The sequence below is a fragment of the Ambystoma mexicanum genome, chromosome 4p (genome assembly GCF_040938575.1).
Source record: "Ambystoma mexicanum isolate Mex_15411 chromosome 4p, UKY_AmexF1_1, whole genome shotgun sequence".
NCBI lineage: Eukaryota > Metazoa > Chordata > Amphibia > Caudata > Ambystomatidae > Ambystoma > Ambystoma mexicanum.
In genome coordinates, this window is record NC_090927.1 from 798,844,371 (window position 1) to 798,871,660 (window position 27,290).

The 27,290-nt window shown below is 48.0% G+C and overlaps 1 protein-coding gene across 13 annotated transcripts in view; it reads right to left on the reverse strand.

Annotated features, from left to right (window-relative positions):
* Window positions 1-27,290, reverse strand: part of SNX14 (sorting nexin 14) — a 2,214,134-nt gene that overhangs the window by 1,007,142 nt on the left and 1,179,702 nt on the right. For all 13 annotated transcript variants that reach the window (XM_069606348.1, XM_069606351.1, XM_069606342.1 and 10 more), the window contains one exon: window positions 26,341-26,465. In XM_069606348.1, the coding sequence (XP_069462449.1) occupies window positions 26,341-26,465 (125 nt within the window). The remainder of the gene's footprint in view (window positions 1-26,340; window positions 26,466-27,290) is intronic.

Genomic DNA, 27,290 nt, shown 5'->3' on the forward strand with positions numbered 1-27,290 from the left:
TTCGGATCTGGGTAACTGTTTTGTAAACCTTAGAGCCTTCTCATCAAAGATAGAAGGCAATAAGTTGGTATGGACTGCATATGCAGATGATGTGAATCTGTTTGACCATACACCCATTGGCCTTCAGCGCCTTTTATCAGCATCCAATAAATACATTTGTACAAACGCCCTCAAAATCAACCCCACCAAGACGGTGATAGTATGTCTCTCCAACAAGAAAAAAACCTAAACTTTTCACCTGGTTTTTTAAACCATGTAAAGCTTCCGACGAGTTTGGCTCTTAGATATCTGGGATACCCGATATTTGGTGACAAAAAAAAGTGAATTTGCGGGATTATTTGGACATAAAGGTGGGAGCCATGATTGCCCAACTGCGCAAAATTGATCTGAAATACGGAAAGTTCTCTCTCCTACCAAGCATTCGTTTATATAATAGCAGAAATGTAGCTTAATTCTGCTATGGACTGGAGCTCGCACTGTCCTGGTGTAGGGGTGAAGTGGCAGTCTATGAAACTAAGATACTCAGATCCATGGTAAGATGTTTACCTAAGTGTGTACCTATAGCGGCGATTCGCTATGAGCTTGGTCTCCATTCAATGAGAAGTGTCCTGGAATGGAGAAGAATGGGGCTATACCGGAAACTGCTTACCAGCAACGAATCTACACTCTATAACATCATGGGAAAGGGCATTAGGAGTGGTGCCCCCACATCGAAATACTTGAAAGATATGAGGGAGGAAGCAAATAGTGTACTCGATAATTTGGGAGTTTCGAGAGATCTGTTAATCAATAACCCACAGAAAGTAAAAATATTATTATTACATGCGGATTGGAACCTCACAGTAGACGTGGTGCAGAAGCTCAAACTTTACCACCAGATTGTAAACAATTACAAAAAGATGGGGGAGCCTGCACCATTTCTAATTAAATTTCCAAACAAAGAATGGAGGCATAAATTCATGAGGTTTCGATTTAACGTGCTGTGTACGGGGGAGATTCTTGATATCAGAAATGGTAATCCAAAAGGGTATTCCCCCTGTAGGTTCTGTAAGCATAATGACAAAGAAGAATCATTGTTGCATCGGTTGACTATATGTGATGGTCTAAGAAAGGAGCGTATTAGCTATTTCAACAAGTTTGTATCTAACAACGAGTCTGTGGATTTAGACCTCCTGCGGATAGATATGTTAAATGGGAAAAGAGTAAACCTACAGATCGCGATTGTGAGATTCCTAAATGTGTGTTGTGAGCTATGAAAATAGCCTATTGCGAACCTGTATTGGTGTCTGCCTTATCCTGCAACAACATTTATATAATATTTGAAGACGAGGAGCCATTCAAAACTAATCATGTGATCGAACTAATTGTAGGGAGCCATATTTATGAAATTTTGAATGCCTATGGTTTTCTCAAACATGTAAACTGTGTATGTAGCTGTGCATCATTTCTTTTATGTGAATCAGTGTTTTTATCATGGTGAATGGGATTGTTTTAAGCTTTTAGATTTGTAATATTGTAAGACCTTAATTCTTAAATATGTAAATTTACTTCAGTATACCTTTGTACATGTTAAATAAGGATGTAAATGGACTTCTTTTAAAATTGCTAATGGTTTAACTATTTCATCTAGAAAAAATATATTTTTGTAAAAGTTACTGTGTAACTATAAATAAATAAAAAGAAAAAAAAATTGTATCATTGGATGCAATAAAGGCTTTTTATTCGGTCAAGTGGCCATGGCTGCTAGCGGCCTTGGCTGGCTATGGCATGGGGCCTGGGTATCTGCAGTGGGCGAAAATGCTATATCGTGAACCGCTGGCGAGAGTCAAAACAGGAGCAGTGATATCTGAGAGATGGCAACTCCGTCGGGGCACCAGATAAGGATGTCCATGGTCCCCCACGCTTTATATATTGGCCTTGGAACCCTTAGCGATATATTTGAGGCAACAATATGACACGATAGGCATTGCTGTGGGAGGAACGACATTTAGTTTCATTATATGCGGATGCCATGTTGTTGTATTTGCGATACCCCGAGGAAAACCTCCAATATATTTTGGAAGTGATGGAAAGATACACAGGGCTGTCTGGCATAGCGGTGAACCCTCAGAAATCTAGTATGTTCCCATTGGGTGGCTATAAGGGGATCCCACTGACACAGTTACCGGTGTTACAGATACCATGGGAGGTTAGCACATTTCGCTACTTAGGGACAGATATATACCACACGGTAGAAGAGGAGCATAAGGGCAACACAGAGGTAGCCATTAAGAAAATCGAAAACTGCATGTGGTTTTGGGTGAAACTGCCTTTAGCAATGATGGGACGTGGGGCGATGTTGAAGATGGTGGTCTTGCCTAGGCTCCTGCACTACTTTGGGAATATACCGTACTTGATACCTAAAAAGTTCTTCATTAGATTGGATAGTATGAGTATAGACTTCCTTTGGCATGGCACGCGAAATGGAGTGGCCCTCTGGAAGCTGCAGAATTTCTATGAGAAGGGGGGTATAAAACTGCCTAATTACGAAGTCTACTATGTGGCAAGCCAGCTGCAATATGTGGCCAAATGGCTCTGAGGAGACAACCCCCAAGTCCAGGCTGTTTCGACAAGATTTTGCCCCAGTTTATTTAAAAGAGGTTATGTGGCTGCCCAAGGCAGAAATGGAAGGGCGTCCTATGATGGTACTTGGATGGAAGATGTGGCGTAGGGCATGTCAAATGATGCAGAATCCAACCCCGTGTTCCCCTCCAGTGCCATTAGTGGCACTGGCGGGGGAAGAAAAGCAACTCAGGATGATAATCAGAAACCACTGGGAACCTGTTGGGATAGCAACTATGGGGGCTATTTGGCAAGACGGGGCTATAATAGATTTTGAGGTGTTGGGGGAGGAAACTGGGTTAAACACAGGTCAGTATATCACGTACCACAGAATAGTACAGAGAATTAAGAAGACGTGGCCTGAAGTGGTACTGGAGGGCGAACCGGATGTTACCATAGACACGATATATGATATAGCTGAGGGGGGGACATGAGATATCCAGAATATACGAGATGATGATGTCTAAGGTGGGGAAGGAAGTAGTACAATTGAGACAAGACTGGGAGGCGGAAGTGGGGGCCCCAATGGATGATGGGATGTGGGAACGAGCCCAAGGGTATCATAAGAAGGTGTTGAGAAATGCAAGATTGAAACAGATTCAACTGTATATCACGCAAAGGGCGTATATGACACCCCAGCGAATAGCCAGGTTTAAAAACGTAGGACGGCAAGCATGCCCCAAATGCGATGAAGAGAATGCTGGCATGGTGCACATGTTTTGGTCATGTCCGGTTATTGAGTGCTTTAGGAGCGAGGTGGCACACAATCTATAAAAAAGAGGCATTAAGATTGTGGTTGATACAGTGTGGGCCTGCTTGTTGGGGGGGTTCCCTAGATCACCAAAACTTAAACATGTGAGTAAACTAAAAGACCTGGCATACGCGCTTGCAAAGAGGAGAATTGCTATGGGGTGGAAGACATGCCACAGACCACCGCTAGAGGTATGGTGGAAAGATTTGCAGAAATGGGCTGAGGCAGAAACCATGGTATGGCAAGAACTGAGCAGCACAGGTGGGGAGGAAGAGACAGAGGCCCTGATGGCCTGGAAATTGTTAATAGCAGAGTTATTTGGATCAATGCAAGACCCAATGGAACCCATAGAAGGAGATACCCTAACACAAGATGCAGGAGCAGAAGGTGAATAGAAGTAGGCTTGTACGGTGGGTGGGACAAGGGTAGCAGTGGACATGATAAAGCAATGTATAATTGAAATGTCAAGTATGCACTGCAAGTTTGGTTTGTATTGTTTGTTTGAATAAAATAATAAACGTTTAAATAAATATATATACATATATTCTGCCCCCTGGCCATTGAAGACCCAGTGGACCAAGCAAAGTGCCTTGAACTGGATAGGTTTAGTCACTAGTAGCCAATGAAGTTTGCGGAGGACAGGGAAGATATGGCAGCCGCGTGGAATGGAAGTCGCCAGCCGAGTTGCAGAGTTCTGAAGAACTTGCAAGCGATGGAGAACATATGCAGTCTGGACAAGATACTGGGCATTACAATAGTCCAACGGCAATGTGACCAATGCCGAAATGACAGAGGCCAGGAGGTGAGCCGGAATGAAAGGAGTGACCAGTCACAGGAGCCCGTGCTGGAAATCGCCCCGTTGACAGACCAAGCTTACCTGCGGCTCCATGGACAAGGTAGACGTGAATTTAACCCCAAGGTCCTTAACTGTGGAGCCTGGTTGAGGAAAGGGGCCCAAGGAGACTGGTCAGAAGGCAGGTCTCCAGAGAGAAGCAGCTGCAGGAGGGCCCATCACTAAGACCTTGGTCTTATCACTGTTCAATTTAAGCTAATTATTAAGCATCCATTCCCCTGCAGCCTCCAGATAGGCACGGAATCTGTCAGCTGACTACGGGCTGGAAAGATCCAGGAAAACCACAATTTGCGTGTCGTCGGCATATGAATGGCAGGGGAAGCCGTGGGAGACTATCAACCTGGTCAGAGGCTGAACATAGATATTAAATATGACCTGGGACATGGCAGACCCTTGAGGGACACCACAGGTGAGGGCCATAGCCATAGAGAAGAAAGGAGGAACAGAGGATTTGGTGACGATCAGCAAGGAAAGAGGAGAACCCAGCCAAAACGGTCCCTGAGAGGCCAGCCCCAGCCAGCAGACCCAGCAGAACATTGTGATCGATGGAATCAAAGGCGGCTGACAGGTCCAACAAAATCAGGGCACTAATGCCGCCCTGGTCACAAGTCTGTGTCAGGTCATCCATGACTGAGACTAGGGCACTCAGTCCAGTGGCCTGGATAGAAACTAGACTGTGAAGGGTTAAAAAACAAAGATTCCTCAAAGAAGGTAGTGAGTAAAGGACAGACCAGAGATTCCAGTAATTTCATCAGGAAAGGAAGAAGAGAAATAGGCCGAAAATTAGAGGGGATCAGCGGATCCAGCAAGGGCTTCTTTAGGAGCGTGATAACTGCCACCAGCTTCAGAGGAGCCGTGATATTTCCGGTCGAAAGAGACGTATTAACTGCTTCCGACAGCAAATGTACAAAATGGGGATGGATATTATTGGGTTAGGTTGACTTTGTTAAGATTCAACAAAGCTCTAATAACGTTTGTAAGATGATATATTTAATACATTTTGCACAGGAGCAGGAATTGGATGAGTGTTTGGTAGCGAATGACTGTGAGAAGGCCTTTGATCGAGTTAAGTGGGTCTACATGGGGAAGGTTTGGCAGAAAATGGGGTTTGGGCATCACTTCCACCGGTGAGTCATGTCTCTTTACAGGGCCCCCACGGCTATGGTGTTGGTGAATGGGTTACTAACAGCCCCTATCCCTTGACCAGAGGAGCAAAGCAGGGGTGCTCCCTCTCCCAGATACTGTATGCATTGATTAAGGAGCCCTTGATGATCGCAATACAGGAGAAATCGGAGATCGGGGTATCCACTATGGGGAGGTTCAATTTAAATTGTCCCTCTTCGCTGATGACATATTGATCTTTCTGGTCGAAGTCCAGCCTTCGGTCCTTGAGCTCCTCGCACAGATAGAATCTATCAGCTTTTTTTCAGGTCTTAAGGTTAATGTGGTGAAACCTAGTGTCATGCCATTGTGCCTCATGAACTATAGCTTACAGGGCCATACAACTGTTGGGGGCATTAGGGTGGAGCGGGATGCAATCACCTATTTGGGGGACCGCCCCCCTCTGTGGATAGGGAGGATTGAGGATGTCAATTTTGCTCCCAAGCTAGACTCCATAAAGTCGGATCTCGTCCGGTGGGCTTCCCCGACGCTGTCATGGTATGGAAAAATGCAGCAAAACAAAAAGGTGATGGCTGGAAGGTTTTGAATTAATCATAACCACAGGCATAGCTCTGGGCAATCCTCGAGACCATCGTATTTCAGCCTGCCAAGCCATTACAGAAGGGGAAAAACCATATGCAAATCAGGCTTGGTCCTACAAAAAAGGGCCAGTCCAGCCCGAACTGCTAGGTCACATTCCTTCTGCACGAGACCACAAGCATCCCCAGACCTGTTTCAGCCTTGTTGGGCATCATTAGTGAGGAGTAGCTTGGGTCTCTAGGCCAGGCAGACTCTGGACCCACGTCTGGGCATACCGGTCCCACTCGGGGTGACTTTAGCAAAACAAAAAGGTGATGGCTGGAAGGTTTTGAATTAATCATAACCACAGACATAGCTCTGGGCAACGCTCCAGACCATTGTTTTTCAGCCTGCCAAGCCATTACAGAAGAGGAAAAACCATATGCAAATCAGGCTTGGTCCTACCCCAAAAGGGGCAGTCCAGCCCAAACTGCTAGGTCCCATCCCTCCTGCACGAGACCACAAGCAACCCCCAGACATCTTTCAGCCTTGTTAGGCATCATCAGTGAGGAGTAGCTCTCATGGTCTGGCAGAATGACCTTGGTGAAGATGAACATCCTTACACGGTAACTGTACCTGTTCTTGGCTCTCCCAGCGAAACATCTGGAGTCCTTTTTCAGAGACTTGAATTCCAAAGTGGCTACGTTTGTTTGGCAGGGGAAAAGACCCAGGGTAAAGAGGGCATCATTGACACTGCCTAGGGACTATGGAGTATTTGGCTTCCCAGACTTTCAACTGTACCATAAAGCCACCCAGCTGAGGGTCATGTTGGAGCACATGAGGTGAACCCAATCCACTCCAGAGGACATTGGGCACACCCCTACCCCAAACACTGCTTCCAACACCAAGCTGCCACTAGCAACTGTGAGCTAGGAGAAGCAGCTGCTCGTGCTGTGCCTGGAAGTAGAGAGGCAGGACAACCAGGCCAGGGTACAGGAAGTACAGGAGGGGAGGGAGGGCTTAGGAGAGCCCAAGCAAGGCGGACACCGATTCCCAGGGTTAGGCCCTCACCCTGGACCCTCACCAACAGCCAGTTGGTCACACTGTACCACCTCAACAGGGAGACCATAACGGAGCTGCTCACCACAATACAGGACAGCAGAGGGAGCAGGATCAATATCCAGACAGCTGTGGCCCCACTGCTGAAGCTAGTGTCTGTCTTAAAATGTCTTGGAACTGGTACCTTTTAGTACTCGGTGGCCATGATGCACGGAATGGCACAGCCCACATTCTGCGCAGTGCTGGCCCAGGTGCTTAAAGCCTTCCTGCGGCAAGTGCAACACCACATCTCACTGCCTACCACCCCAGCCCAGGACAAATCTATGAAGGCACAGTTATATGCCATTGCCCAAATGCCAAATGTGATTTCTACCCTGGACTTGACCCACGTTGTACTGGTGGCCCCCCCAGGCCCATGAAGCAGTGTACCAAAACCGCAAGCACTACCAGTCCCTGAATGTGCAGGTGACCTACAACCCCAACCTGTACATCACGCACTGCTGTGCCCGCTACCCTGGTTCCACCCATGATGCCATGGTCCTACGGAACACCACACTGCCAGAAAACATGGAGAGGCACAGGGGACAACAGACCTGGATAGTGGCTGAGTAGAGAAGCCAGCACACATGCGCCACAAAGCACATGCCCAAATGGGGGCTGTGGGGGTGTGTGAATGGCCACACAAAGGATTGCATTACAAGTGACTGTGAAAACTGTACTTCACCTCCTCCCACCCCATCGTCACAGTGCAGGTCAAGGAGCATGCACATGTCAGACTTACCTGCATGGAGAAGCAGTAGTAAACATACAGTAGCAACCAATTACACCAACATGACCCCAGGTACCACAGTGCAACATGCACTTACCAAATTAATGCTGACAAACAGCCACATTGCCTCACACAACAACCCTGCCAGTACCAGAGCCATGCACCCATGTGCGGACAGCCTACAACGGCCACCCACTGGCACCAGATGCCCATAGAGGGCCCATGGGAAACCCAGCATGCCACACGCATCGTGGAAATACACTGCCACATAACAGCCACCATATTTGCTGCACATGTCACCGACGGACATTACGCAACATATGCTGCAAGGGAACAGCGTGCATGTGAAGCGCCAACAATGCATGACACGAGTGACACTACATGCACAGACATAGAATAGCCATATGCCATGAAGTTAAGGTTCATGTGCATGCACAAGTAGTCCATTGACCTGATATTGTGTGTAAATCCACCCCACACCTTACATTGTGTCTAATGCCTGCCCCTGCCCCACCATGCAGGTGATTTCAGATACCCACAACTTCCCTGGCTAATGACCCCTGTGCGTGATTCACCAACACTGCAAGATATTGCCTACAACCACGATCACAGCAGGTTCTGTGTGCGCATCGAGCGTACCTTTGGCCTCCTGAAGACACTTTTCCGCTGCCTCGACGTACTGGTGGAGCCCTGATGTACGCTCTAGAGAAAGTGCGTATAATTGTGTTTGTGTGTGGCATGCTGCACAATATCTGCCTGAGGAGAAATGTTCAACTACTCTCCGACATGGACATGTGACCCCCAAAGGAAGAGGATGCAGTTCCTGTGGTAGAGGCAAATGCACACATTGCCAGAGATGACATTAGGGGTGGGAGATTGGCACGCCAGGGACTGATAGACAATTTATTTTGACACTTTCACATGGCATAAGCCATGCACGACTTTGTGACACCACTTCAATCAATAAAAACGACAATGACACAATCAGGAATGTCTTCACATTGAGGAAGTTCAATGATTTTTATGTAATGAAGTGCCCCAACTATCCCCCTCCCACCACCAACTCCCCATCATACTATTCCATCTCCCCCTGCCCCCACCACCTCCCCAGCATGGCCACTCATAATAATCAGTGTCTTGGAGTCCTTCACAACCGTGGCCTCTTCCCCCCCACCTCCTGACAGCCCCTGGTGATTTTGGGCACAGAAGGTGCTGTGACTGACGCCTCAGCGTACCCTGCTGTGACCCCTCTGGGGGTGTGGTAGAAGTGGAAGGGGAGGAGCCTGTCCCCAGGTTTTGCTGGCGTTGCACCTCCGTACCCTGCCAGATAGCCTCTGCCAGTGCAAAGACACCTTCTGGCACCTTCTGTCATCTCCCTGACCCTCTTGGGGTATGTGGTGGCTGTTGTCTCAGCCCTGTTCCATGCGATGACCCGCACAATCCTGCAGGTAGCCCCTTGGATGTTGTCCCTAATGGCTTCCAGGTGTTCGGAGTGCTATGGCCAATTGCCTCCTTCTCCCGCTGTCTGCAATCCATGTCCTCAAGCCGCTGCGACAGCATGCTGCATGCTAATGTGTGCTGTGTGGGCTAGGGGCTCTTCACTGGCCCTGGGCTGTATTTAGGGGAGCCATATGATGGTGTATCAATATCTGGCACAGGTGTCCGTGAACGCTGGCGGCGTGGAGGGCTCTCCAGGGAGTGTTGATGCTGGTGGCGTGGTGGGCTCTCCGGGGTCTGTGGCCTTAGGAAGGTGACACCGGGCTCATATCCCTCTGTGCATCCTCAGTCACCTTGCCAGCAGGTGTGGCCTTGGTGTCTGTGCCTCCGGGTGTGGGTGTGGGTGCAGTGCTCCTTGCTCTGTTGCAGTGTTATGTGGTGGGACATTCACCTTGGTGTTGCCTGAGTGGGCCTTTGCAGGATGGTGGTGGGGGCAGACCTTGGGGGCCTGGATGCGCTGCTCCCAGATGAGCCTGCAACCTCCTCTGATGCCTCTGGCGATGCGCAAGTGCCTGTAGGGGACATAGGAAATGTAGTCAGGTATGGTTCCCAAACATGTGTTGGCATGCAAGACAATTACTATGGTGCAGAGTGGGACCCCCACACATATGAGCAGGTGGGCATGGTTGGTCAGGGGAGATTGCATGTGGGCCCAGCATCATAGGGTTGCTTGTAGCGATGAGTGTGTGACACAGTTGGTCTTTGGCCTGTGTATGGAGAGGGCAGGGTGTCCGTGCTGGGGTATCTTACGTCTGGCATGCATGCTGGTGGTGCTTCATGCCCCCACATCCCATCCCCGGGTGGCACTCACATGTTGGGAGTTTTGGCTTAGTCCATGGCCCGCAACATGCTGGTGTGACTGCTGCATGGTGTTGTGGTCGCTCAAGCACGCCCAATCCCATTGACACAGGGTGCGTGAGTAGGGGTGTGGTGCGCATGGCATTTTTCTGGGTCACTTGCCACCCCTTCCTGCTGCTGTCCTGCCCCATGGCTGCTGTGGAGTGCAGCTGATATGCCACCCTGTCACTCTGCCCTCCACTGGGGCATCTTATGCTGGGCTGTCATTTGTGTTGGAGGGGGCTGACTCACCTCTTGCTTGCTGGCAACCGCCTCTGCACTGCCTACTACCTCTATACCTTTGATGTCCAGCACCGTACTGCATTTCTCGTCCCATGCGGTGAGGACCAGTGGCTCCACAGTATTTTTTCCAATTCCAAGGCGCTTTTTTTCAACAGATTGAGGGAACGGCAATGGTGGCTATGGCCCCCAATCCAGCCAATCTTCACGTTGAATACTTTAAGAAATCTGTCATCTACCCTGCCACTAATCCTTTTGGCCATCTATTGAGAAAATGGCTACGGTATATTGATGACGTGTTGATCATATGGGATGGCTCCATGGAAAAACCATGGAAGAAGCCAACTCCTTTGTGGACTGGTTAAACCAACAAAATCGGTTTCTCAAGTTCACGAGGTCCATTAGTGCACTTGAGACCAATTTTTGGGATATCATCATTTTCCATGCTATAGGGGTTTTGAATGTAAAACCATACAATAAGATCACAGACAAAAATGCCTTGTTGCATTTTAATAGCCATCATGAAAAACATATGAAGATGAACTTGCCTTTTGGACAATTTCTGAGGCTTAAACGAAATAGTAGTTTGAAAGAGGACTACAGCCAGAGCGCCAATGCCCTTACTCAAACTATTAGTGAAGGGATACCCATCCTGTGTGATCAGAAATGCCTCAAAAAGAAGAGCATACAATAACAACCGTGAAGCTCTTCTTGAGAAGACCAACAAAAAAACCAGAGCGATTGGTACAATATTTGTTATACTTACTCCAATTTATTGTACAAGATTAAAACAATAATTAAGAAAACATGGAGGAAAGTGTATCATCGTAAAGAAGCTCTGCCCCCTTTGGTGGCTTTCAAAAAAAGTCAAAGTTTACGAACCATGCTAGTTAGAAATGATGTCACTGAAGTCCCGGCACGGCCTGTACGTCAGTCCAGATTGTGGGGTCTACCTGAAGTAAAAGGACATTTTCCCTGTGGGCAGTGCAGCATGTGCGCACAAACAGAAGAAAGGAGATCCATCCAAATCTTGCCCAATTTGGTTTGGGAGCTTAATGAAATGACCAACTGTAACGCCCAGAATGTCGTGTATATGATTACGTGTCCATGTGGCCTGCATTATGTAGGCAAGACGAATAGGAAATGCCGGGTTCGCATGGTGGAACATCGGAGTTGCATTAAAAACAAAGTGATCACAGCACCCATGGTGAAGCACTTTGCAGAATTGAAACATGGTCCTAATGATTTCACTTGGCTTATATTAAAAAGATCTGTGGGACCAGCAAAGTGGAGATTGATCGGAAATTATTACATTTTGAACAGAAAACTATTTTCAAACTTCAAAGCCATGTACTGGGGCTAAATGAAAGCATTGATTGGCATGTGGTCAACTTAACATGAATATTGAATACTGTAATATGGTGCTCTGTTAACGTTGAGCTTCATGTGTTTGCCTGTACAGCCATGTTGTGACTCCGCACACCTTTCATATACCATGCATATGTGCTACAAATGAATGACAGTTGCGATATGTATATGCATTCTTGGAACACTGTGTTGGCAGACTGACCATCGTGTTAGGTTCTGTAGCCCTAGGGGCATTTTTTGTTAAAATGTTTTGAAACATGTGACATAATATCGGGCTACACTATTTGTATGTAGTGTGATGTATACATATAGACACTGTCAAATTATGCAATCGATCGGGCGGGTGGTCACCTGTGTAACACTTTTGTAGCACCATTGCCTTTTATGTGACCATACATAAATACTCCAGATGCATTAATGTTGATAACAATGGGTTGATAACATAGTAGGGCGCCACGTGTAGTCGTGGTAGAATATGTCTGCAGACAACATGTGGTGCCTAATAGATTCCTTCAACACCCATACGCTGAGTTGTGACCTCCATACCAGCCCAATTTTGGTTTATAAATACACGTTTTGTTTACTTCGGGGTAGGTCCCCCCAAGCAGAGCATCCTGTTCTAACATGGCGTGCTGCAGCAATCCTTTAGCCAGTCACCTTTTCTATGTTGAATGAACCGATGTGTTGGGGCCGTTTTCCATGTCGACTACCCCGCTTCATAACGTTAACCCAGAGTGCGGTGTCCGTGCCCGCCATAGCCATTTCCAGGCATTTTGATTGTCACGAGCGTGAATAACAGTCTCTTAGCAGGTGAGCCTGCACGCTATAGTCCTCTTATTGCCAGTCTGTTGGCCCTGGTGATAGGCACTCAATGGTGGAAGTTGAAACCACGGCGGTATCTATAGCGCAGATTCCCGCTCAATGATTTAGCAATCGGAGAGGGTGGTCTCGTTTTTGGCGTCATGTTTGGATGGTTTGACGTGCGCCAGCCTATGTGCAATGCGCAGACAGGATTTGACGTTCCACGAGGTGTCTGTTGTTCAGGGATTTGTGTCTCATTGTTGGACGCGTATGAATCCACCGCATGGTGGTATTGACAGTATGTTTCTTTAGTGACACTGTACTGCATCACCCTCTGTATGTTGTCTTCATCCCCAGGTGCGGGTGCTGGCGATCTGGAATTTGAAACATTTACAATTGGCTGCCTGTACACGTCTATTGTGACCTTAGTAAATCGGATGACACTTAAGATCTTTGTGGAAGCAATGTGATTATTTGATGCAGGTCTGTATCTCAGACTTGCAGACCTTGAAATGGATGTTGAATGTTTCATCATGGTACTTATACAGAGCATGGTGGCTCTGTCTGTTGTTTGTTACTACAGGACCTCTAGAATACCCAGGCGATTTGTTGCGCCGTTTTAAAATACTTGTGTCCCATATATGATACATGAGGCGACTACTGATTAGAAGACGCCCTTTAAAGAAATACCATTGAAGGTGATCTTTGAGTTTCAACTTTTGAACTGGTAGAGGTGAGTCAAGTAGTGGGCCCATCGTGGTGTTCCGTTACTCTTATTTATTTCCAGGGAAATGGAGCTATAGAAATAAATGTGATTGTTGTAAACCTTGCTCCAGAATTATTGAGTATCCGCTTTTCTTGATTTTATAGCAAAAAGTGGCCTTCCATTGTTGATGTTAGAAAAGACCCTCTCAACACAGTGTTGAAGAAATCTACACATTTTACAAAAGTTCCCCTGAAGAATGTTCTCCCAACTTTGGGCTTGATGAACATGTCGGGAATGATGATGTTTTTATGACACATTGAGAATGTTGTATGGTTTGATGTAATATCTTTTGTGTCTTGTGCATTATTGGTCATACTGTCTTAGATATAGTTTTAGTCTTGTTAGTTCACTGTGTGAGATGTTAGGGTCTATTATATGTTTCAGATAATTGAATCCGTTTGTTTTGAATAAATGTATTTGACGAAAAAGTTTTTTTTGAACAATTGCACACAGTACATTTTTTCACGACTGTGTGTCGGGTCATCAGCGGATTACTTGTTCTGGTTGATGAGATGATTGTGTAGAAAAAATCATCTGACTCCTTCTTTATATATACACTATATACACTATATCCACAGTATCTCCTCTAGTCACCAGGACTCCTGGTGGTGTTGGCACGCCAGTCCACGCACCCTGTCCCTCCAGTCGTTCCACCGCTTGCGGCAGCCCTCTCCATCACAGGGTACACCTACCACCTTCGGGCAGATGGCATTCCAGATGGTTCCTAGTGATAGTTTCGACAGTCAAAGTTTCCAATGCCAAAAGTTCTGACACAAAAGTGTCTGGAAAAAAAATGTTTCACTACTAACTGCCTTAAGGTTCCTCACAGTGAGCAATGACCTCATCTGTGAGGACCACCAGCTCCCCCTCGCTAAATGTGGGTTTGCACAGACGATGTTGTGACACCTTGCCTCTTATCCTCTCCTGTGACCTTCTTGCTTCTTTCCAGGACCAGATGGCTGCAGGAAGTGGATATATTTAGTGGATTGTGTTTAAAAAATAGCTGTCGCAATGCTTCCCGTTCCGGTGGAGACGCTGTTAGGCAGAAAACTGTGCAGTTCCCTCTGGGACCACTGCAAAAGATTTAAGACTACAGGTAGTTGACAGTAAACCCAATTGGTAGCAGTCTGTACCACCCAGATTTACCTGGTAGCTGTGGCTGAGCAGTCAGACTTCCCTCAAGAAGAGTTAGGCAGTATACAGAGTATTCACAAAAGGTCAAAGGAACACAGTAGAACACGCAAACACTGACCAGAGCTTGGTGTAAAAGAGATATAATTATTTATTTAAAAACACATCTAGTAAAACACACTGGCCCTCATTACGACCCTGGCGGAAAGTAACTGACCTGACCGCCATAGCGTAAATAGCGTTTCCGCCATTGCACGACGGAGTAAAGTGCGGCAAATTCCGACCCATCGGGCACGAGCACTACGCCATGGTGGAAGTGCAAAGTCCGCGATCGCGGAAATGTCCCCAAAACGCCCCTCACCGCCGTCGTACGGCGCCCTAGGTGCAATTCCGCCACCCATCATAGCGGTCACCGTAATGAGCGGCAATCGGAAAGTACGGTGACCGTAAATATACGGAAACGGAAGTAAAAACATGGGCCCGGAACAGGAAACAGCACGCCGTACACCTATAAAATCAGAATTCCCACACAACCATTAAAAATACTACCCCGAGACACATCCCAACCCGTCATCCACCCTAGTGAAAGCAATAAAAATGGGAAAAGTAGCGAAAAAAGCGTGCGACCGCAAGCGGCAGGTCCACTTCTCCCGTGAGGAACTCACCGTGCTCACAGAGACCCTCCAGGAGAATGCTGCCGTCGTCTTCTCGACGCAAATGACCAGGACGGCACTTGCGAACAAGAAGGCCATATGGGCCCTGGTGGCACAGCGGGTAAGTGCGGTGGGGACCGCACCCCGCAACCCACAGCAATGCAGAAAGCGATGGGACGACTTGCGGATATGCGTACATAGCATACTATCCGCCAACCGTAACATTGCCACAGCTACCGGGGGAGGATCGGAATCACCCATCAAGTTGACCCCCTGGGAAGAAATCTGTGCCTCCACCATTGGAATGGAGAGTATAGAGGGAGTCGGAGGGATGGAGAAAGGAGTGCAGACATCCGAAGAATCAGGTAGGTGGGCCAAATAAAACAATGCTAAATCCACAATGTCCAATCATGTGAAGTACCATGTGTCCACATAGTGCAACAGAAACACCTGGCCAGGAGAACGTCCACATACATTGGCCTGATAGCGCACTTTAAAAGTCACATTAAATACATAAATAATTAAAAATCCTAAAAACACCCTCTACACGTGCAGCAGGCACACCCTAACTGCAGGCTGCAAAACAACTGCATCCTCATTCCACACAAAAATGAAACCACCTCCAAGGCCCTGACCCAAATCACCCTCAGGTACCACCCCAATGCATGTGATACATTGCCATTCCAATTTCCACAGACCCATTAATAACGCTCGCCCTCCTTTACTCCACCACAGGGTCCGATTCAAACGACGAGCTCCAGGACACCCCTACCAGCACACCTGCAAAGAGGGCCAAGACCAACGGCCAAAGACCCTCCACCTCAGCTGCACGGATCAAGACACGGCAGCAGCACAAATCAAGTGGCAGCACACAGGAGGGAACTTCAACAGGCACCCCAGCCGCCAGCATGCCCACAACAGCACCACCACAGGTTCCCCCCAATGGATGCCACAGAAGGCACTGCTTCTGGTGGCAGCAGCACCATAGGTGACACTGCATTAATGGCAGCATGCTCCGACACACAAAACGGTGATGTCGATGTAGGATCCACCCATGACCTGTCTCAATCCCCCTGTTTGTTTCATCCCGTACACCATGAGGATACCTCGCAGGGGCACCCACAAGACGACGACTGGCCATCCCCCACAAGCCCTGTGGCAAGGCAACATGAGGTGATCAGCCCCTCTGTGACACCACCGCAAATGGCCATGGCACAGCAGAGGCAACAGTCCCTCGACCAGGTGATCGTGCAACAGCAGCAACTGGCCACGCTCCTCAAGGACCATGCTGATGAATGTGGGGGTACTAAGGCAGCCATAGAAACATCAACTGAGACACTTAGGGCAGAAATGGAGAGAAGTACAGAGACACTAAGGGCACAAATGGAGAGAAGCACCGAGAGCCGAGAGTCCAAATGGAGAGAAGCACCGAGAGCCTGAGGGGGGAACTGCATGCGACGTCCAAAGACGTATGTGCTGAACTTGCCGCTGTGCGCCGTGTGCTCACTGAGCTCTCACAAACCCTTAGGGACATGCATGGACGTGAGCAGGCAGAGACATCATCCGTTGCAAGTTCCGTCCAGGGCAGCCCCCAACGTAGATCTGGGAGGAACCTGCGCTCCACAGGCAGGGGTGCCCCTGATACCCGGAGAGGGGGCTTGCAATAGCGTCTGCCCACTGACAATGAGCATCTTTGGACACTGGTGTTCGGGGGGGAGGTAGGAGGGTGGAGGGGGTGTGTTGGGCTCACTTGGGTGGCGGGTCGATGGGGTGTGTAACAATTTCACATATGCTATAAACATTGCACAATCATCCAATGAGATGTGTGGACATTGATCTTTGTGTACGAGGCCTTTATAGGCGTACAGTCCATATTGTGCATGTTCCAGACACACACAGTGCCACAAGTCCCGTGTCCATGTATCAGCCACCAGGCGTGAGTGCTAGAAGCATGAATCTATGAGAATCTGACGAATGTCACGGCCCTCCTGTGCCTCGCGGACTCCTTGAGGTGCTGCCACATCCCCACCCTCATCATGACCATCTTCAGGTGCTTGCAGTTCTGCGTCAGGGGGCATGGGCACATTTCTACGTACGCACATGTTGTGTAGCATGACACATGCCATGACCATCTTTGCAACCTTCTCATGGCGGTACAGGAGTGCCCCGCCAGACCTGCTGAGGCAGCGGAAACGAGTCTTCAGTAGGCCGAATGCCTGTTCTATGACTACACGGGTACGTGAGTGGGCATGGTTGTAGTCCTCCTCATGCTGGTTCTGTGGGTTCCGGAGTGGTGTAAGGAGCCATCTCTTCAGTGGATACCCGGCATCACCTGTATGTGGACAATAAAGGATGTTTGTGGAATGACATTGCTACGTACGCACCCCCCCCCCTTCCTGCCAGGTCATTGCCGCAACACATACCCCACATTATCATGCATGAAATGAGACTCACCGAGTAGCCAGGATCTGTTCCCTGCGTGTCGCTCCATGTAGCGTGGTATTGTAGAGTTCCTCAAGACCATAGAATCATGGGTTGATCCAGGAAATCGGGCACAACAATGTGTAATGATCCTGTTGGGAGTCACACACCATTTGTACATTAAGAGAATGAAATTGTTTTCGGTTGCGGTACTGGGCCTCCATGGCATGTGGGACGACCAATTCCACATGGGTGCAGTCGATGGCACCAATGCAACCCGGTATGCCGCCAAGTGCATGGAATCCCACTTTTGTGTTCGTAATTTCCTGCTCCGAGCGTGGTAGAGAGATGTAGTCGTCTGCGTGCTTCAGGAGGGCATCGAGCACTTGCAATAGTGTCCGTGAGAACAGTGGCTGTGAAATGCCATGCAACTGTCCGACTGTGTGCTGGTAGGTGCCTGTGGAGTACAGACACCACCTTCAGTAGGGGTGGGATGGCGGTTGGGCTATCTATCATGCTGACAAGGTCAGCCTGTGTCATGTCCACAATGGCGGTTATGGTGTCCCGGTCCAAACGGTAGAGGGTGTGGATCTGCTCAGCAGTGAGGTTGAACGGATGAGCTCGGAGGCGTGGGATTGCGGGCTGCCTGCGTGGTGGTAGTGGCTGTGCTGGTGGGCCTTGCTGGCCCTGTCTTGCCCTCCTCCTCCTCCTGCGTCTCCTCTGTGCGGCCGGTTGTTGTAGTAGTTGGTGTTCGTCTTCTTCTTGAAGTTGGAGTACTTGCAGTGCTATCAGGTCCCCCAGGGCCAACATCGCTAGTCCTGCCGGTAGCATTTTGGAGTGGGTGTGGTTGTGGGAGGGGGTTGGGTGTGCAATTTATGTGTTTTCAGGCTGTATAGCCTCCACCTGTGGTGATTCATTCCACCTGTGCAAGCTGCAATCCCCTTTGGGCGAGCACGTCCCGCACACAACGCTGCAATTCGACGCATGGCATCTTGCTATTACAATCATGTATTTAATCCCGATGGCAGTGAAATATTGGTTCATATGTTCATTCTGCTATGGTCCCATTGTTTCACATACTATCTTTGCAGTCGCGAACAAACTTGTGAAGGGTCAGTGGAATGTAGTACTCGATTAACGGTGGACCCTCATGCAGCACTGTACCGAGGTTCACCGACGGGCGGGGCGTCCCATTTGTGAGTGAAGCCAGTTGCCATTTTCACACACTGCCGCACTACATGGATGAATTTGTGATTTCAAGCGGTCACAGATGCCTTTTCGACGTGATGTTGCAAATGAGGAATTCGAAGGACAGCGCTTTCGGTTTTCAGCTAGCGGCGAGGAGACGCCCACAGGTCTGACTGCAAATATAACGTTCTATTGTTTAATGTCCTTGGGACAGGGGCCATGGCGAGAATGCAATGATTGATATGAATAGTATGGGATGCGCAATAGCGTAGTGGACGATAAGGCAGGACGTTCCCAAATACATGTTACTTCACAACACTGGAATTCCAGCCTGGAGCACAGTGGATTTTGCAGACTGCATTACGCACAGACTCAATGGAAATTTCACATGTTATGTGAGTAAATAATCAGGCGTTTTCATTCCGGGATGAGGGAATGATGTATGGATGCATGGACAGATGATTTAATGGAGAGTTTGCCATGTACAGGGCTTTTTGGAATCTATCCACCTCCCCTGCGCTATGTGATGCAGAGCTGCCATAGTGGGACCATCGTCTATCTGCCCTTGTTGAACCCTCCCTGTCTCGACGCGCCTTCAAACACTTGTGTCTATGCACGTTACTAATCCCATCTAATGGATTCTGTTTTGACAGACGCATGCACACAAAGACTCGTTTGTAATAGTGTTTTCACCTCGATTTTTATAGTTATGATTCGCAAGTGAATTTTGGGTGGGAATAATCCTTTTGAGTGGGCTAGCATGCATATGGCTGTGGATTTAGTGTGATCATTGAAGTGAGTAATTCAAATGAAGTTCTGATGCCCATACTATTCTTTTTCATTTCATTTGGGTGACAGGTATCTCCTCCCCTTTTGCCGCTGCCATCTGTATGCCACTCCTGCAGATGGCTTTTACTCCCGACACCTGCTGCTTCGTGTTAATCAGTGGAGCACCATTACGATCTTATGGGACGATCGCCAATGGCCCACATGCCCTTACGCAGTACTAGTGGCTAGGAGCAACATATCGACCTTTCAGCTGGACTAGTGCCTACCTAATGGGACGGCCCTGCGGTTCTAGGCGCTTCCATGTTGCCTTTTTGAACGTGAATGTAGCCCCTGTGTACCATGAAGGAACAGGGCGTCACACAAGAAGAAGCTGGTCATTTATTGCGGATGCAGCCCACAATAATGAAATATATTTTGGAGTTCATGACCTAATAGCTGTATGGGCTTGGTGATTTTGTTGTGCATTAAATTTTGATTCTGATATTGACCGTGTAGCGTTATTCTTTGCAAGTAATGTAGCATATTCCTATTTGTGGAGCGATGTATTGTGAGAAGATCTGCATTGGGTTCCGGCTTCTGAGTATAGTTGCGTGGTACTGTACTGGGCGTGTTTGCCTACGAAGCCCAGTGAGGTCAGGGATAGGGGCTGCCATTATGACTGTTTTAATGATGTCATGCTCAGGGGCGGGGGATTAGCTTTTGTGTAACAGATGCCGGTCAGCCCGGTGGATTGGTGGAATGATGTGATTATCAGAATATGGCTGGTCACAGGTGCCTGTGTTTGCGTGCGTTTCTTGGAGGGAGACTGAGGTCATGTCCATTGGAATGGCTTCTGTATTCGTGCCATCTGTGCCCTGCAGCTCCCATTGGCCCCTCTTGAGATGAGCCTGGCTGCTCAGTCACTCTGCCAACTTGTGTGGTACATGCTTATGCTGATGGTTGGTTTGTTTACTGGCAGGAGTACAGGGCTGGTGCAGTCTCCCTCAGGATACTGCTTTGAATGTTGCCTTACACTGGTGTCAAGCGATGGGGGGCCTGTTTTTGTTTGTCTCATATTTCAGTTCATGTTGCTGGACTTGAACCTTCACATGCCTGTGCTGCATCAGTACGGCAATGGTGCCATGGCAAATATGGATGGCCACTCACAAGGCACTTGGAGCCCCTAGATTCATTTGTTCGTTGGCATGCATGGGTGACTTGTACATTTCACTGGTTGCATTGTGACTTCATTGCACCTACGAGGAGTTGTGCAATGTGGCCAGGGAGTGGTGTACAGGCACTCAGTAGGGCCTTTTACGGTTGGTTCGCGATGCCGTACTTCTCACCATGGCGGAATGGTACTTTCCGCCATGCTTGATGGCGTTAGGTATATGTCCGCTAGGGTCAGAATTCGCGTACCGTTGCGCCATGGTGGTAATTACGGTTTGGCATGGCGCGCGTGCGCGTACTTGGTGCAGTTAGCGTTGGCGTTCACTACGGTGTCGCTAATGGCATCGTACTTTACGGTGACGGGTCATAATCGCACCGAGCGCTATTCGATGGCGGTATTGCATTTCCGCCATCGTTTTTCGATTTCCGCCAGGGTCGTAATGAGGGCCACTGGCACTAATATCAAGCAGTTCAAAAACACGGTCACTAAAAGATATACACTCCCTTCAACGATTAGTTAGACAAGTCTTAAGTAAAGCAACACTTATTTTCAGACACCGGTGAGCGCTTAACGAAGATGGCACTCTAATCAATCGGTTTAAAAGGGAGAGAAAGGCAGAGCAAAGATAGAAACAGATCCCAACACTTTCGGAAGAACACAGTAGGAGAAGAAGGCAGGTTAAAACCGTAAAGTCAAAGTTAACAAGGCCGGACCCACTTTAAGAGGCTCTGGTCGAAATGTGTCCAAGGTCACACGGTTCAAAGTGCCCAAAAGTCTTGCAATAAGTTCAGAAAGAGTTGGACCAAAAAGAAAGGGACCAGTTAGATGGTCAAGGCGGCCAGCCCAGTCCAGAAGGTTAAGGGATTATTGTTACCTTGTAGCAATCTTTAGAAAGGGAGGCCTGGCGGACACGGTACCTTAAAATGGTGAGAACGCTCCAGCGAGGGCATTGTTCCTGGCAGCGGGTGCAAGTCGGTGCTTCGTCCGGGGGAAGAGAGGATCTCGTCGGGGAGAAAAGCAGGAGTCCGTTGCACTGCCAGGGAAGAAACCAGCCGCGGAGTTCTAAATTAAAAGGAGCGGTCCTTTTATTCGCGGTCTAGTGGTAAGTGGCTATCCGGTTGCCTGGGTGCTTGGCACGGGCAATTCGACCACAAGACGTCCTGGGATGCGATAAAAGAAGGTAAACTGGTTGTGCCCACCAGTCAGGGGAAGAAGACTCTCCAGCCGGGAGATCTCCTCTGTCGTTGGGAAGTGGTGAGTCGGTTCAGCAGGGCTCCAACAGTGGTGTCGTCGTAGCAGGTCGGCTCAGCTTCTCCCTCGTCGGATTTTTAGGTCCTGTGGCGACTTCTGAAGTTCCAGTCCCAAAAGCCCTGCTTTTATGCAGCACACCCCCATTCACTCAGCCTAGCTGTCAATCAAACATGCTAAGTGGTGATCCGACCGGCTCACCACTTGGGCCAATCACACAAGAGTGCGATTTGAGTTACCAAGGTAACTCAGTCCAGGGTGCCTAAACCCCCTCCCACACCCCCTGTGGTACCGAGACAGAGTGGCACCACTTTTGGAGGCTTCTGTGGAGAAGCCCGCCAAAAAGTGGAACAAAGGGCTCGGCCTTTGGTTTGGAGTTACAGAGGCGAACACAAACGCCATTTTAAAACCGAGTTCTGGCAGAAAATACCAACGGGTGAATTAATATTAAATAAATAAACCGGCGGTATGTTAGAGGCTATGTTAAAAAGTATTAGCCTCGAACAATGGGAAAATCCCATAGAGATATATTTGCGGTTGAATATATAAAGTAGTATCCATTGCCACCAGCCAAAACTCGACGAGGGGGGACGGGACAGTGCCCCCTCGAATAACAGACCCAGGGGCAATCGAATTGCCCCTACCAGTACGTCTACAATATGATGGCTTGTACTGGTTCTGTTAGTAATTTTGGACTAGTAAAGCCAATGGTGACTTTACATGCTCTGGGAGTCCGTAGTCAGTCCCAGGGTATGGAGTCTATGGTGGGGGGTCACTATGACACCCCGGTGTTACTGCACGGAGGGTGCTGTGTAACACACCTAGAAAAAAAACATATGAGACCCTATGGAGTAAAAGACCCCATAGCCCATGAAACACATTAACATTCAAAGGAACACCATAATCATGTCCAAGAGTGAGAAAAAAAGAGTCTCACTCTTGGCAGGAGAAAAAAACAAACTCCAGAAATCCAGCAAAGCTGCTGGGGGACTCACTAGGTTAGGAAATTCAGCCTAAACAGAGAATTCTCCCTAACAGACGCAATTTCCACCGGCGCTACTAGTGCCAGCGGCAATAGCGACGGGATCGACAGCGCTAGTTTGTCGGCGGTAGGAGTGGAGTCAGAGGCGCATTCATGCCAGGATGTGATGCAGCGCTAATTCCGCCGCACGAACCGGCGGTAACACTCTTTCTACTCGGCGTAAATTGCACTGGATTAACGCCAGACTTGTGATGAGGCCCAAAATGTGCAAACTCTCACAACCACCCTGGGAAGGATCAGAGCAAGGATAAGAACACTGTAATCTCCCCAACCCCAAAATTGTATTTACCAGCAAAGCATGACACAGAGCCCCTACTGACATATGCAATTCTACCATGTCCTCCTGACTCACCTTTGCAATGCACACCCCCCCCCCCTCCCCCACTCCCACCACCCCTTAGTCAGTTTGTGTGGGATACATGAGGCTCATTGTTGGAGAAAGCTGGGAAGAGCAAAGACCTGTAGAAAGAAGAGATGGGGAGACAGCAATGAAGAGAGACAGGTGGTTACAACTAAAGTGATGGAGGATGTGGTTATAACAGGAGATGGTGATATCAATAAGTTGTAGGAGGTGGTTAAATCAGTAAGGCAGAGGCTGTTTTAGCAGGAGGTTGTGAAATATCAGCAAGACTGTAGTTACAGTAAAAGTCTGCATTGGCCCCAGTACAGTGGTGCCGGGGCTGATTTGGAGGTGGTTACGCCAAAGGGTAGTTGTGACTATGGCAAAGAAGGGGTGGGTACATCAGCAAGTGATAGTGATGTTCAGAAGAAGCTCCAGAAAGGGTTGATACAAGATGACAAAGAAAGGTGAGTGGGCTTGATGAAAGGGAACCGTTTATTGAGATAGTGTTAAGAGAGGGGAAGGACTGGAAACTCTCAGGAAGAAGGCAGTAACAGAAATACGTTCAGGTGGAGGATCCAGACAGGAAAAGCAGGTGGAAGGAGACAGAGTGCGAGAAGAAGTGGGAAATATACAGAGACCAGGAGTTTGTGTAAACACCAGAGGCCGGCAGTGACACTGAAGAGGTGACTTCTAGTGAATAGAGTAGCACTGGGAAGGTAGAAGGCCAGGTACTATGAGGGCTGTAAGGAAGCTGGTATCTAGGAGGAGGTGGATATGAAAATCCAAAGGAGAGGGCAGCGGTCTGGGAAAGCATTGCTGAAAAGATCCAGAGCCCTTTAGTTTCACCTCACATAGGGACCAGTTTAGCATCCAGAAACCAATGGAGACTAGACTGGGGTAAGTGGGCCCAGTAAGAGGAAGACTATTAATTCCATGACTCTAGGGAATACTAAAGGAGTTGGAAGGACATCAAAATGGAGAGAAGAAAGTAGGCCGGAAGGTTCCAGTGGACCAAGTCTACCATAGGCAGGACCAGGCGGTGAGGAATGCTAAGGGGTTAAGAAGGATAAAACAGGATCATAGATATGATGAGGAAAAATATCAAGAGTGAGAGGGGAAGGAAACAAGAGGGAACCTGACAAGAACAGGCTTGAAGGAATACCTCACCAACTCTCTCTCCATGGCTGTCACAGCTGAAGCTTCCTCTCACTGACCGAGTGCTGTTGAGTCTTCATGCTAGACAGTCCTGGGTTTAAGATCCTCAGAAAAACCCACACCTAGCTAGCCATCAGAGCCATCAGAGCCATCAACCTGCCAATGAACTGTGACTTGCCAGCAATGGTGGAGGGAACACTTTCAGACAAAAAGCACCTGGCAAGGGTTTTTCTAGTTAATTCAAGTCTGGAGGTCCCTGAGAACTCCAGAGGGAGAAAGGAACAGGGAGGGATGACATTGTGTGACTGCCCTGGGCTTTAGTTGACCCACTGAGAGCTGAGGAGAACCACCCCAACCCTTTCACTTTGTGGTTAGGACCCCATTTGGTTTCAGGTGGTGCACAATGTAGTTATATAACAATTAAAACTTTGAAAAGACTATGAGGTCTTGGAGTCGCTTTGTTCCAGGTGTCTTACATGACAATAATAACCTTAACATTTAAAATACATGTTTATATATACATGTATGTCTGTGGCAATGACTTGCAAGGACACATTCACCGCCAGATGACAGAGTGGTTCTCCAGAGGGCAAAGCATTTGAAAGTTAAAACAAACACAACCCGAGATCAGCAAGATCGGAATGTTATGTTGGCACCATAGGTCAATTCAGATGTTCACTCAGCGAGATAGTATAGTACATACAAATCATTATGCGCAAGTTAGAGAGTAGTGCTACAATATTTCTTATGTGCAAGGTACCAGATGGGGGTGATCTGCAACAATAGTTAAAATGTTAAGTAAGATAACAAGACAAAAACATGTTCTGCTCCACTTCTGACCAACTTACTTGATTAAAATCTACCTCTTTCTCAATCTGCCAACTTCTACTATCCGTCCTCTACAACTCATCCAGAACAGAACTGCAAGACGTATCCTTGGCCTCAAACCCAGGGACCGCATCTCTCTGCCGCTGAAATCCCTCCACTGGCTCGCCGTGGCTGCTAGGATCAAGTTCAGGATACTCTACATAGTCCACAAGGCTTTCTGGGGCCAGGGCCTGCACTATCTATCTACAACAATCTCTTCCTAAATACTCTCCTTCTAGAGCCCTCTGCTCGGCCCCCTCCAACTCTTTGCGGGTGAGCTGCTTCTCTAAGCAGAGATTTGGGGGTAGATCTTTATCCTCTGCAGGTGCCTTCCTCTGGAACAGCCTCCCTGACTCTCTCCGCCTTCCGCAGGAACTCCTTAAGTTCCGGAACCTCAAGACCTTCCTCTTCCCCTTTCTCTCTCCATTACTAACCTCCTCTCTCTCGCTCTCCAACCTCACTCCCCATCTCTCCCCTAACGCTGTTTAGCTTTTACTGACTGGTCACCTGGCTCACCTCCAGAGCCACACTGGTCCCAGGCTCCCCAGTCAGTCTTTGCACTCGTCTTCGGGCCTCTGCACTATCCTCTGCATCAATGCACTTTCAGCATACCTTCCATGAGAGGGGCAACCTCTCTGCACTTAACCCAGGGTCCTGCATGACTGGGCGCACTTGTTTCACTCCCCTGCCCTCCCTTGCTCTTCCGTCTATATACTTGCATGACCTGAATTTACTAGGCCTAGTAAGTTCTGTCTTGGCCCCCCCTTTGTCTCCCCTCACCAATTTGCTGCGCCCGATACATTGCATGTACTTGCACTAGGAGAAATGCTGTTAGGCCTAGTACGCTTTTGTTAGATCATTCAGAAACTTCAAGGCCTAAGAATGACTACTGTATTCCATTGATTCCTTCCTGCCTTGAAGCGCTTTGAAGCACTTCTCTTGTATATAAGTGCTGTACAAATAAACAATTACAATTTACCCTTGGAAGGTAGGTGTGGGCTTTTTATTATTAGACATCTTTGCAGGCGAGTTCCCCTACATAACATCTCCAGATAGCATTTGAGCTACAACAATATTCTTCTATTGGCTACACCTCATTTGGTCAAGAGTTGACTAGGTTCTGTCACTTACCTCATCGCTATGACAAAACATGGGAGTGAAGACATTTTCCAAGAGGGAAAGAACATGCTCATATGCTTCAAAAAGGCACCGCATAGTCTGGAGCTTCACAACCTCTTGATAGGGTCCATCTGAAACTGTAGTGGGGAAAGATCAAGTTACCTTCTATTTGCAAAGAGGAGTTAACTAATTCACAATTGCAAGTATTCCACAGTCTCTCCCATGCTGGTATTAGAGACTACAAGAATAATGTACCACAATTGCCCTTATGCCTCTATAACACAATAGGATTCTGAACAAGCTTAGTCATGCCTACAAAAATTTAAATTCTTTTTAAGGTAGTTTATAATTAAAAATGTTACTTTTCCTAAAAATAGGGACTACAATTCTCCCAGACCTATGTCATATTTTCCCCATATTCCTTTGGTGTCTGCATTCTGGGTGTAAGGACTGCAGAAATCCCTTGTTGATCAACTGTGATTGATGGGAGAAGCTAAGGCTTGGGCAAAACGTCTCACACTTGGCCATTCCCTCCCTGATCCTGGTCTGAGTATGATGTGATGAATCCTGCGGAATCCTCACAGAATCCCAGCCTAAAGTCTCCTCCATGTGGCATGGGGAAGGCCGCCGCTACCTGATCCTAATCCTGGGGATAGTATTAGCCGGGTGTATCACATGGGAGAAGGCCATCAAGGGAATGTGAGGACTCTGTCAGGGGAGAAACGATATTCATCATCTTCTGAAGGTGAGGGTTCCCATATGCCTGAATATCTGATGGCTTGTTGTCATTGTACGGCTCCCTGTCCCAGAGTTCACCTAGACAAGGTGTGAAAACCCTTATGGTAAACATGGAAACAAAATATGTAAAAGTCAAGGAGTTAATGCTACTTACGATTGTCGTAATTCTACATTATGTTTGAATTATGAAGTCGGGAAGAAACCATGAATTCCTTTGAAAACTT